General features: G+C 57.2%; 1 protein-coding gene across 5 annotated transcripts in view; it reads right to left on the bottom strand.

Annotated features, from left to right (window-relative positions):
• The window catches only part of LOC147663635 (uncharacterized), a 128,649-nt gene that overhangs the window by 55,526 nt on the left and 60,632 nt on the right, over positions 1–12,491 (bottom strand). For all 5 annotated transcript variants that reach the window (XM_086950308.1, XM_086950307.1, XM_086950309.1 and 2 more), the window contains exon 3: positions 12,315–12,425. In XM_086950308.1, coding sequence (XP_086806434.1) covers positions 12,315–12,425 — 111 coding nt within the window. The remainder of the gene's footprint in view (positions 1–12,314; positions 12,426–12,491) is intronic.

The raw sequence follows: 12,491 nt of genomic DNA, 5'->3' as shown, positions 1-12,491 counted from the left end.
CCACTCGGCTACTTCTTTTATTCCTTCGTGTGGATTGCTTTTGGCGATACTTGGGTCTTTGGTGAGGGAGAGGATCAGCTGGGTGTCGTCTGCGTAGGAGATGATGTTGAGATGGTGTTGTCGCGCGATGGATGCGAGGGGACTCATGTAAACGTTGAAAAGGGTGGGACTGAGAGATGATCCTTGTGGTACGCCGCAGATGACTTCGGTTGCCTCTGATTTGAATGGGGGGGGAGGCGGACTCTCTGGGTTCTTCCGGTGAGGAACGAGATGATCCAGTCCAATGCTTTTCCTTGTATTTCGACGTTGCTGAGGCGTTGAATGAGGGTGCTATGACAGACTGTGTCGAAGGCGGCGGAGAGATCGAGTAGGATGAGGGCAACTGTTTCTCCGTTGTCCAGTAGCGTTCGGATGTCGTCTGTAGCAGCGATAAGGGCGGTTTCGGGGCTGTGTTTGGCTCGGAAGCCGGACTGTGAGGGGTCGAGGGAATTGTTGGATTCCAGGAAGGAGGCGAGCTGATTATTGACGGCTTTCTCAATGACTTTGGCAGGGAATGGGAGGAGAGAGATGGGGCGGTAGTTCTTAAGTTCAGAGGGGTCTGCTGTGGGTTTCTTCAGAAGGGCGCTGAGTTCGGCATGTTTCCAGCTTTCCGGGAAGGTAGCGGAGTTGAAGGAACAGTTGATGACATCGCATAGGTAGGGTGCGATGATGGAGTCTGCTTTGTTGAAGATGTGGTGGGGGCATGGGTCGGTTGGTGAACCTGAGTGGATGGAGTTCATCAGGCGGATGGTGTCTTCAGTAGTGATTGGGTTCCAGGCATGAAGGTTGTGAAAGTGCTGCTTTGGTTCGGGGGTGGGTGGAGTGGACTGATCTTCTGCCTGGTTTTCAAAGCTGTTATGTATGTCGGCGATTTTGTTGTGGAAGAAAGAGGATAAAGAGTCGCAGAGGTCTTGGGAGGGAGTGATGTCGTTGGTGCCGGTGGTGAGGTTGGTAAATTCTTTGACGATGTTGAATAGTTCCTTGCTGTTGTGGGCGTTGATGTCAAGTCGATCCTTGAATGCTGATTTCTTGGTGGATCGGATCAGTTGGTGGTGTTTGCGGGTGGCGTCCTTGAAGGTGGTCAGGTTGTCAGTGGTTGGATTTTTTCTCCAGGTTTTCTCGAGGGTACGACATACCTTCTTGGATTTCTTAAGGTCATCGTTGAACCAGGGAGCCTTTTTGCTACCTAGTTTGATCTGGTGGTTTTTCAAGGGTGCCAATTCGTCAGCGCTGTGGGAGATCCACTGTGTGAGTTTGGTGGCAGCTTGGTTTGGGTCCGATGATATGGCAGGGGGGTTTTGATTAAGCGATGTGAAGAGTTGGTCGGTGGTGATTTTGTTCCAGTTTCTTCGAGAAATAGGATGTGGGGGGATGTGGGTCGTGATTTTTATTTGTAGCTGAAGTGAACGCAGCTGTGGTCTATCCAGTGGAGAGCTGTGGTGTGATCGAAGGAGATGTGTTTGCTGGAGGTAAAGATAGGGTCGAGCGTGTGTCCGGCTAGGTGGGTGGGGGTGTCAACAAGTTGTTTGAGTCCGAGATTGGCCAGGTTGTCCAGAAGGGTGGTGGTGTTGCTGTTGTTTTTATTTTCCAGGTGGAAGTTGAGATCTCCCAGTAGAATGTAGTTCTCGGAGGTGAGGGCATGTGGGCTGATGAAGTACGTGATGTCTTCGTTGAATTGTGTGCGGGTTCCTGGTGGTCCGTAGATGAGGGTGCCTCTAAGTGTGGTCCTGGGGTCGGTGTGGATCTGGAAGTGGAGGTGTTCGGCGGTCGTGAGGTTATCGTCAGAGCTGGTCGTGATTCGGATGGTGTTTTGTGGACGATGGCGATGCCTCCTCCTGTTTGGTTGGTGCGGTCCTTTCGGATGATCTTGTAATTGTCCGGGATGGCTATGGCGATGTCGGGCACTAAGGAGGCGTTCATCCAGGTTTCTGTAAGGAAGGCGACGTCCGGTGATGTAGTGTCGAGTAGGTCCCAGAGTTCAGTGGCGCGTCTGTGGACCGAGCGGGTGTTCAGTAGGATGCACTTCAGATGGTTAGACTCGGAGCTGTGTTTGGAGGAATTGGATTTGGTGTAGGTCCTGATTCTGGCGAACTTGCAGGAGTGGCAGGTGAATGGTCCATGGGTGTGTCCTGGGGCAGCTTCGCAGCATTGAAGTGTACGGCCGGGGTTAAGGGCTGAGAGGGTAGCGGCGTTATACGATATGCGGGAGGAGTGGGTTTGGCGAGGACCAGGGGATCTGGCGCTGGGCGCGGTCCAGGCGCGAACGGGCGTAGACGGGCTTACCTTTGGCGCACCTTCGGCGCGCATTGGGCGCGCATGGGGCGAGACCGCTGCACGTGAACGCTGCGCGTCAGCTGTTCTGGTATATGTAGATAGTGGAGGGGGGGGCGGAGCGAGGGAGGGTTAGCTGGGAGGCAGGAGCGGGGTGGAGCTGCGGGCTGGGGCGGCACAACAACAAGATGGCAGCAAAAACGAAAGTTAACAGGACAAGGTTGGGGTGGGCAGAGGCGCAGGCACAATCAGGCAGAAAATTATTTATAAACAAAGCGACCTGCAAGCTATACAAATATAGCGTAACGCTAAGATCTGGCAAAGCTGCAATTATTGAAATCGGGGCACACTTAGTAATCGGAGCCAATTACAAAGCAGAAGCACAAGCAATTGCTGCGAGACGCTACAATACCAGCTGGAGCCAGGGAGAGTGGGGGAGCGACCGCTTCAGACGGAGTCAGGACGATCACTCAGGGAGGGAGGTGACAGAGGGAGGGAGACAGAGGGAGGGAGACAAAGGGAGGGAGACAAAGGGAGGGAGACAGAGGACAGAGACAGAGGTTGAAAGACAGAGGAAGGGAGACAGACAGATGGAAACAGAGGGAGGGAGACAGAGTGAGAGGGAGGGAGAAGGAGGGATGTTGGACAGGCCACATGACGGGCCGCTCTCCCCCGGCTCGACCAGGCCCGAGCCCAGTCACGCAAGCACCACACACCACCATTGCACGTCCTACGTCCCCTCAGGGACCCCTGCCCTCGAACATGATAACCTCGTGGGTCCGATCCCCTGCCGGCCCATGCGCCCAGCCCGGGCCGCCATCTTGGACACTTCGCCACGAGGCCGCCTGGCCCCCCGATCGACCTCAACCCTGGGCCTAGCCCGGCCTCAGACATTCCGGCACCACCCTCCACCCAGGAGGTGAGCGGGCTACTTGGCAAGTCAATGGGAGAAAGAGGTGCCGATGGCTCTCCCCCGCCCAGTGCCGCTCGCCCATCGCCTCCCCGGGCGCTGGCTCCACCCCCCTGCTGGGTGTCTGGACTCCCTCATCCCGGACCCCCCGACCTCCAAGTGCGAGGGTCCGGACATCAAAGCACGTCAGCCCTATAACTGGGGCAGCTCAAGAGCAGGAAGGCAGTTGTATCTTGGAGTCGAGAGACGTAAAGAGGAACTCATCCTGGACGGAATACTGGCGCTGCCGTAGCTCTGTCCTGTGCACCATCGTCCTGCCTGTTGGCGCTGCCACAGCCGTCGTAACCTTCATCCTTCATCGTCGTCGGGATCTGCTGGCGTGGCCGCGGACCGTTGTAACCGTCATCTTTCACCGGGACCTGCAGGCTCCGCCGCGGACCGTCGCCCTTCATCCATCTCGGGACCTGCTTGGCTCCTCCACGGCCCGACCATCTAAGAACGCCGAGCTCGAGGATTGTGAGCTATTTTGACCTCATTGGTAATTAAGACTGTCCCGCTACCCTTTTCCTCAACCAGAGATCAGAACCGAGGGGACCCCTGAGTCCAGACCTCCTTGTATCATACCATCGTAACCTAAGAAGTGCATATAAAGTCTCGTTAACCTTCAACCTTGTGTGGTGTCCGTCTGTGGGGGGGAAGTTACTTATCTGTACAGTCGTTGGAGACGGCTCTCCCTGGAGACCTCTCCCCGTAATCTCGGCCGACCCTCCCGGTCCGTCTAACATTGGTGGCCAGCGGCGCGATCCGAATCACCGCATAACGTACAGAGAGTAGCTCACCCCACAACGAACAACAATGTCGACTAAAGAGAGCGGATCAACTGAGAAGTTCCAAATGGAAAAACTAGAGGAATACAGCCATCGTGAACTAAAGCAGTTCTGCATCGAACTAGGTATCGCTACCACCGGACTAAGTACCAAGGACGATTTTAAGCAAGCCCTAGAATCTTGGGCAGAGACCGGGGATGTCGAAGCCCCTGAGCAAAGCACCGCGAAAAATACCAACACGGCCCCTGAGGGGCAAAGAACCAGTCTCTCGCAAGACGAGATCCAAGAGAGAGAAAAAGCCCGACTACACGAACTCGAAATGGCCCGACTCAAGATGGACATAGAACTCAAATTGGCCGAGCAAAAAATAAACTTAGAGCACCTTCGCCTCCGAGAAGAAAGAGAGGAGAAACAGAGGCAAAGGGAGCTCGAGGAAAAAAGATTAACGTACGAGCACGAACGGAACCTAGCCGAGATCAACCTGCGCAAACAGAATAAAGAGTTAGGGGTGCCCGACAGACCGTCCACCCCAGGGACCACGGAGAAAAAAGTGCACATCCCCAAGGATGTGGTCCGAGAATATTTTCGAGAAGACGACATCCAGCAATGGTTTAAGGCCTATGAAATCGCGATGACTGCGCACCGGATCGATAGAGCCGACTGGGGAGCCGGCCTATGGGGCAAATTCCTCAATGAGGGCCGCGATACTCTGTTACAGCTCCCAGACCACCAGATGACCTCCTACGACCATATGAAAGCGGCCCTCCTCACCCGCTATGGCCTCACGCCCGAGATGTACCGTCAGAGGTTCCGCACACGCATTCCAGGTACAACTTGGGTGGACTATGTAACGTACTTTAGCCGAGCCTTCGAAGGCTGGATCAGAGGGAACAACGTCACGACCTACGAGCAGCTGTTCAATCTGATGGTATGGGAGCATCTGTCCAACAATTGCTTCATTGAACTACGCCAACACCTCCTCGACAGCAAGTTAACCGATCCCCGGCAGCTCGCAGCCGAAGCTGACCGGTGGGAGATCACCAGAGTGGGCCGGAATGGGTCCTACGAGCAGAACAGGAACAACAATGGTCACCACCGACCCAGAGGAGGAGGAGGGGGCCAAGGACGAGGAAGAGACAACACTCCGGCCGCCCCCACTACCAGCACCACCCCCCCGGCCAACCGGGGCAGCACCCCGGCGCGACCGGGATACAGAGCCAATGTTACATGTCACCGATGCCAACGAGTCGGCCACTATGCAAACGACCCAAGCTGCCCGCAGTATCAGAGTCCAAAACCCCGCCATGTGGCCGCCGCGGCACTAGGGGAAGAACAGATCTCCGAGGAACAAGAAACAGACGAGCAAGAGTATCAAGAGTGGGAGCCAGCCGCCATGACCCTCGCGTGCTTAGGGGGAAGAGACATGGTCCCGCGGGTCCCCCTACCCGCTAACACCCAGAAGTACAGCCAATGGGTGAGCATCAATGGACAACGGGCCGAAGCCCTTCGAGACACCGGGGCCAGTGTGACAGCCGTCCGCTGTCATCTGGTGACCCCAGAACAATATCTACCGAACATTCTCTGCCCTGTGCGATCAGCCGACAACTCGGAGAGTCTGTGTCGGATGGCCTGCGTCCCCTTTGAGTGGGGAGGGGTCTCCGGCATGTTGAAGGTAACGGTCCGAGACGACGCCCCCGTGGACTGCCTCCTCGGAAATGACCTGGAAAGCTCCCCGTGGGCAGCCGTGGAGCGAAAAGAACACTTGGGGATGTTGGGCGTCCCAGACTGGGCGTGCGTCACCACCCGGTCCATGGCCGCCCGTGCCAACCATCACCCGGAAGAACCAGAATGGCCGGCGCCACCGCCTCCGGTCGCCCCCGCCGAGACCCCCGACCATGGCATCCCCCTCGTACTTGCTCAACCTTCCGACCTCGCTAATCTTGACCAGTGGGCCCAAGAAGGGGGACCCACACAAGAACAATTTCGTCAGGAACAGAAGACCTGTCCCTCCCTTGAGGGACTCCGACAACAAGCGCTCGCCCAAAGCGCAGGGGATACCTCCGGAACTCATTGGGTCTACTGGGACAATGATCTATTGTACAGCGAGCAACGAATCGCCGAGCTGGGGGCCAACCGAGTACTAGTGGTGCCCCTCCGCTTTAGAGACTTCCTGCTAAATCTGGCCCACGATGTCCCCCTGGCAGGGCACCTGGGACAAGATAAAACCTACAGCCGCCTAGTGACCCACTTCTTCTGGCCCAAAATGAGAAACGATGTGCACCAGCATTGCCGATCTTGCCCCACGTGCCAAGCCAGTGGGAAGAGCGGCCGCAAATTAAAGGCCCCCCTGCAACCCTTTCCAGTAGTCACGACCCCATTTGAGAGGGTCGGGATAGACATTGTGGGACCCCTGGACCCGCGTACAAGACAAGGCCATCGCTTCATCCTGGTACTAGTGGACCACGCCACCCGCTACCCTGAGGCTATTCCTCTCCGGACCGTGACAGCCCCAGTGGTCGGCCGGGCCCTGATGGGGATCTTCTCCCGTGTGGGGTTCCCCCGAGAAGTCGTCAGTGACAGAGGCACGAACTTTATTTCTAAATATATGAAGTCCCTCTGGCAACAGTGTGGGGTCACCTACCGCTTCACGACCCCCTATCACCCCCAAGGAAACGGACTTGTTGAGCGGTTCAATCGCACGCTAAAAGGGATGATCGGGGGATTGGAAGAGCCCCTCCGTCGCCAGTGGGACGTGCTGCTGCCGTGCCTCCTCTTCGCCTACCGGGAGGTCCCACAGAAGTCCCTAGGCTTCAGCCCATTCGAACTGCTCTATGGGCACCCAGTACGGGGGCCACTCAGCCTGATCAAAGAAGGCTGGGAGATGCCGCCGGCCAAGAGTCCTCCAGATGTCTTCCGGTACCTCCTCACCCTCCGCAACCAGTCCCGGCGGTTCAGAGACCTAGCAAAAGCCAACCTAGAGGCCAGTCAAGAGGACATGAAGAAATGGTATGACCAGAACGCCTCATCCATTGAATTCGAGCCGGGGCAACAGGTCTGGGTAATGTCCCCCACAGAGCCGTGCGCTCTCCAAGACAAATGGACGGGACCCTTTAAGGTAATCGAGCGCAAGGGTCCTGCCACCTATCTGATCGATATGGAGTCCGCCCGGAATCCGCTCCGAGTCCTCCACACCAACAGACTAAAACCCCACTTTGCACGAACAGAACTCAGCCTCTTGATGGCCACAGACAATGGGGTTGAAGACGACTCCGAGCCTCTCCCTGACCTCTTGCGGACCCAGGAGCAAGACGGCTCCGTGGATGGGGTCCGACTCTCGGAGACCCTCACCAGAGAACAACGCCAAGAGTGCCAAGCCCTCCTATCACGGTTCGCCAGTCTGTTCTCCCTCACCCCAGGTGTCACTCCCTGGTGTGTGCACGATGTGGACACCGGAGACAGCCCTCCTATCCGCCACCGGGCCTACCGCGTACCTGATCGGGTACGGGCCTGCATCCAGGCGGAAGTAGCTAAGATGCTCACGCTCGGGGTCATCGAGCCCTCAGACAGTCCATGGGCCAGCCCGGTCGTACTGGTCCCTAAAGCAGCCGCCCCCGGAACCACACCAGAACTCCGGTTCTGTGTCGACTACCGGGGCCTGAATGAAGTCACCAGAACGGACGCACACCCCATCCCCCGGGCAGATGAACTGGTCGACCGAATGGGCGCTGCCCGCTACCTCAGCATCTTCGACCTGACGGCGGGTTATTGGCAGATCGGCCTCACACCCCGAGCACAAGAACGTTCTGCCTTCTCCACCCCCGATGGCCACTATCATTTTACGGTCATGCCCTTCGGCATGAAGAATGCCCCAGCGACTTTCCAACGGCTCGTCAATCAGGTCCTGGCGGGGCTCGAAGAGTTCAGCGCCGCCTACCTGGACGACATCGCTGTGTACAGCCACCATTGGACCGAGCACCTCCACCACCTCCAAGCAGTGCTGCAAGCCCTTCAGCGAGCTGGCCTCACGATCAAGGCCAGCAAATGCCAAATTGGACAAGGGTCGGTGACCTACCTCGGACACCAGGTGGGAAGCGGCCTAGTGGCCCCTCTACAGCTGAAAATTGCCGCCATCCAGAACTGGCAACCCCCTATCACTCAAACTGAGGTGCGAGCCTTCCTGGGCCTCACGGGCTACTACCGAAGGTTCGTGAAAGACTATGGTACCATCGTGGGGCCTCTCACCGAACTCACGTCAAAAAATCAGCCCAAGAAGGTGAACTGGACCCCAGAGTGTCAAGCGGCCTTCGAACAGTTAAAGGCCGCCATGTGTTCCGCTCCTGTGCTCCAGGCCCCAGACTACAGCCGGGAGTTCGTCGTCCAGACGGACGCCTCCGACCAGGGCATTGGGGCGGTCCTGTCCCAAGTGAACACCGAAGGCCTTGATCAACCGGTGGCCTTCATCAGCCGGAGACTCCTACCACGGGAACAACGCTGGAGCACCATAGAGAGGGAAGCCTTCGCTGTGGTATGGGCCCTCAAGAAGCTCCGGCCCTACCTTTTTGGCACCCACTTTCGGGTGCAGACTGACCACCGACCCCTGCAGTGGTTGATGCATATGCGGGGGGAAAACCCAAAATTGCTACGCTGGTCCATCTCCTTGCAAGGTATGGACTTCACAGTCGAACACCGGCCTGGGTCCGACCACGCCAACGCGGATGGCCTGTCCCGGTTTTTCCGCCTCGACGAAGAGAGTCCCCAAGAGGATGGGTAACTCTCCTCGCCTTCAGCTGGGGGGGACGCATGTTGGACAGGCCACATGACGGGCCGCTCTCCCCCGGCTCGACCAGGCCCGAGCCCAGTCACGCAAGCACCACACACCACCATTGCACGTCCTACGTCCCCTCAGGGACCCCTGCCCTCGAACATGATAACCTCGTGGGTCCGATCCCCTGCCGGCCCATGCGCCCAGCCCGGGCCGCCATCTTGGACACTTCGCCACGAGGCCGCCTGGCCCCCCGATCGACCTCAACCCTGGGCCTAGCCCGGCCTCAGACATTCCGGCACCACCCTCCACCCAGGAGGTGAGCGGGCTACTTGGCAAGTCAATGGGAGAAAGAGGTGCCGATGGCTCTCCCCCGCCCAGTGCCGCTCGCCCATCGCCTCCCCGGGCGCTGGCTCCACCCCCCTGCTGGGTGTCTGGACTCCCTCATCCCGGACCCCCCGACCTCCAAGTGCGAGGGTCCGGACATCAAAGCACGTCAGCCCTATAACTGGGGCAGCTCCAGAGCAGGAAGGCAGTTGTATCTTGGAGTCGAGAGACGTAAAGAGGAACTCATCCTGGACGGAATACTGGCGCTGCCGTAGCTCTGTCCTGTGCACCATCGTCCTGCCTGTTGGCGCTGCCACAGCCGTCGTAACCTTCATCCTTCATCGTCGTCGGGATCTGCTGGCGTGGCCGCGGACCGTTGTAACCGTCATCTTTCACCGGGACCTGCAGGCTCCGCCGCGGACCGTCGCCCTTCATCCATCTCGGGACCTGCTTGGCTCCTCCACGGCCCGACCATCTAAGAACGCCGAGCTCGAGGATTGTGAGCTATTTTGACCTCATTGGTAATTAAGACTGTCCCGCTACCCTTTTCCTCAACCAGAGATCAGAACCGAGGGGACCCCTGAGTCCAGACCTCCTTGTATCATACCATCGTAACCTAAGAAGTGCATATAAAGTCTCGTTAACCTTCAACCTTGTGTGGTGTCCGTCTGTGGGGGGGAAGTTACTTATCTGTACAGTCGTTGGAGACGGCTCTCCCTGGAGACCTCTCCCCGTAATCTCGGCCGACCCTCCCGGTCCGTCTAACAAGGGAGAAGAAGGGAGAGGGAGGGAGAAGGAGGGAGGGAGAGGGAAAGTGAAGGTGACAGAGGGAGGGAAAGGGAGGGAGAGAGGGAGACAGAGGGAGGAAGACAGAGGGAGGGAGACAGAGAGAGGGAGACAGAGGGAGAGGGAGGGAGAAGGAGGGAGAGGGAGGGAGAGAGGGAGAGGGAGAGGAAGGGAGAAGGAGGGAGAGGGAGGGAGAGAGGGAGAGAGAAAGAGGGAGAGAGAAGGTGACAGAGGGAGGGAAAGGGAGGGAGAGAGGGAGACAGAGGGAGAGGGAGACAGAGGGAGGGAGACAGAGGGTGACAGACAGAGGGTGACAGAGGGAGGAGGGTGACAGAGGGAGGAGGGTGACAGAGGGAGGAGGGTGACAGAGGGACTCAGACAGAGGGAGACAGAGGGTGACAGACAGAGGGAGACAGACAGTAGGTGACAGAGGAAGGGAAAGGGAGGGAGAGAGGGAGACGGAGACAGAGGGTGACAGGCAGAGGGAGGAGGATGACAGAGGGAGGGAGACAGAGGGTGACAGACAGAGGGTGACAGAGGGAGGAGGGTGACAGAGGGAGGAGGGTGACAGGGGGAGGAGGGTGACAGAGGGAGGAGGGTGACAGAGGGACTCAGACAGAGGGAGACAGAGGGTGACAGACAGAGGGAGACAGACAGTAGGTGACAGAGGAAGGGAAAGGGAGGGAGAGAGGGAGACGGAGACAGAGGGTGACAGGCAGAGGGAGGAGGATGACAGAGGGAGGGAGACAGAGGGAGACAGACAGTAGGAGACAGAGGGAGGGAAACAGAGGGAGAAGGAAAGAAGGAGGGAGGGAGGGTGACAGAGGGAGGGAAAGGAGGGGAAGAGAGAGGGAGACAGAGGGAGGGAGACAGAGGAAGAGGGAGACAGAGGGAGGGAGACAGAGGGAGAGGGAGACAGGGAGGGAGACAGAGTGACAGAGGGAGGGAGACAGAGGGACGGAGACAGATGGAGACAGAGGCAGGGAGACAGAGGGAGAGGGAGGGAGAAGGAGGGAGGGAGAGGGAGACAGAAGGAGAGAGACAGAGGGTGACAGAGGGAGGGAAAGGGAGGGGACAGAGAGAGAGAGGGAGACCGAGGGAGGAAGACAGAGGGAGACAGAGAGAGGGAGACAGAGGGCGTGAGACAGAAGCAGACAGAGAAAGGGAGTAAGGTGGAGACAGAGGAAGGGAGAGGGAGACAGAGAGGGAGACAGAGAGAGGCAGACAGGGGGAGGGAGACAGAGAGAGGGAGACAGAGGGAGGGAGACAGAGGGAGGGAGACGGGGGAGGGAGACAGACAGAAGGAGACAGAGGGAGAGGGAGGGAGATAGACAGAGGGAGAGGGAAATACAGAGAGGGAGACAGAGAAAGGGAGGCAGAGGGAGACAGAGGGAGTGAGAGCGAGGGTGACAGAGGAAGGGAAAGGGAGGGCGACAGAGAGACAAAGGGAGACAGAAGACGACAGTGAGAGGGAGTCAGGGGAAGACAGAGGAAGACAGAGAGAGAAAGGGAGGGAGACAGAAGGAGGGAGACAGAGGGAGGGAGACAAAGGGAGACAGAAGCAGACAGACAGACAGAGGGAGGGAGACAAAGGGAGGAGGGCGACAGAAGGAGGGCGACAGAAGGAGGGAGACAGACAGACAGAGTGAGGAAGACAGAAAGACAAAGTGAGGGGGAAAGAGTGAGAGAGAGGGTAGGAGAGAGAGGGAGACAGAGAGAGGGAGGGAGACAGAGAGAGAGAGGGGGAGATAGAGAGGGAGAGAGAGAGGGAGTGAGACAGTCAGAGTGAGGGAGACAGAGAGACAGAGCGACAGAGAGAGAGAGAGAGAGAGAGAGAGAGAGAGAGAGAGAGAGAGAGAGAGAGAGAGAGAGAGAGAGAGAGAGAGAGAGAGAGAGAGATGTGTGTGTATGCCGGGTCTGGTGGCTCAGTGGACGAAGGCGTCCGCTGCAGGGACCTGTGTTCAACCTCATGGTCACACTTTTTTTGTGTCTCTAGCCCCGCCCCCTCCCCCAATCACCACGCCCCCACCAATGCGGCCCTCGGCCACAAACCACAGTCTAAATTTGGCCCACAAGAGAAAGTTTGTGAGTGCCCATGCTCTAGTGACTGCCCTACCCTGCAGAAACACAATGTTCATGCTCCTGCCCCTCCTCCTTGAAGAAAGAAAGAAAGAAAGAAAGAAAGAAAGAAAGAAAGAAAGAAAGAAAGAGATGGGTGTGTGTGTGTGTGGGTGTGTGTGTGAAAAAAGCAATAACAGCACAAGGGTACAAAATGCAAATTTTCCCTTATTTTGTTTTAATTACTCTGGAAACATTTTCTGATCTGTGATGAGAACAGAGACACCGGAGCACTGTTCAGAACAGACAATTAAATAAGAAAGCTGAAACCTACCTGAAGAACTTTGACTGCCATGTATTCTCTCCGACTCTTGGGAAGCTGCAGGACACAGGTTTGGCTTTTCTTTAGCTCTTAATGTAAAGACAGTGGTGGTAATGAGTGGACCTGTAAAGAAAAGAAAACATACATTAATAATTCTTCTACAGGTCCTCATGCAATGATCGAGTAGTG

The sequence above is a fragment of the Lissotriton vulgaris genome, unplaced genomic scaffold, assembly GCF_964263255.1.
Source record: "Lissotriton vulgaris unplaced genomic scaffold, aLisVul1.2 SCAFFOLD_1193, whole genome shotgun sequence".
Classification (NCBI taxonomy): domain Eukaryota; kingdom Metazoa; phylum Chordata; class Amphibia; order Caudata; family Salamandridae; genus Lissotriton; species Lissotriton vulgaris.
Note: the sequence above shows the minus strand (reverse complement) of the source record. Positions and strands in the feature narration are given on the sequence as shown.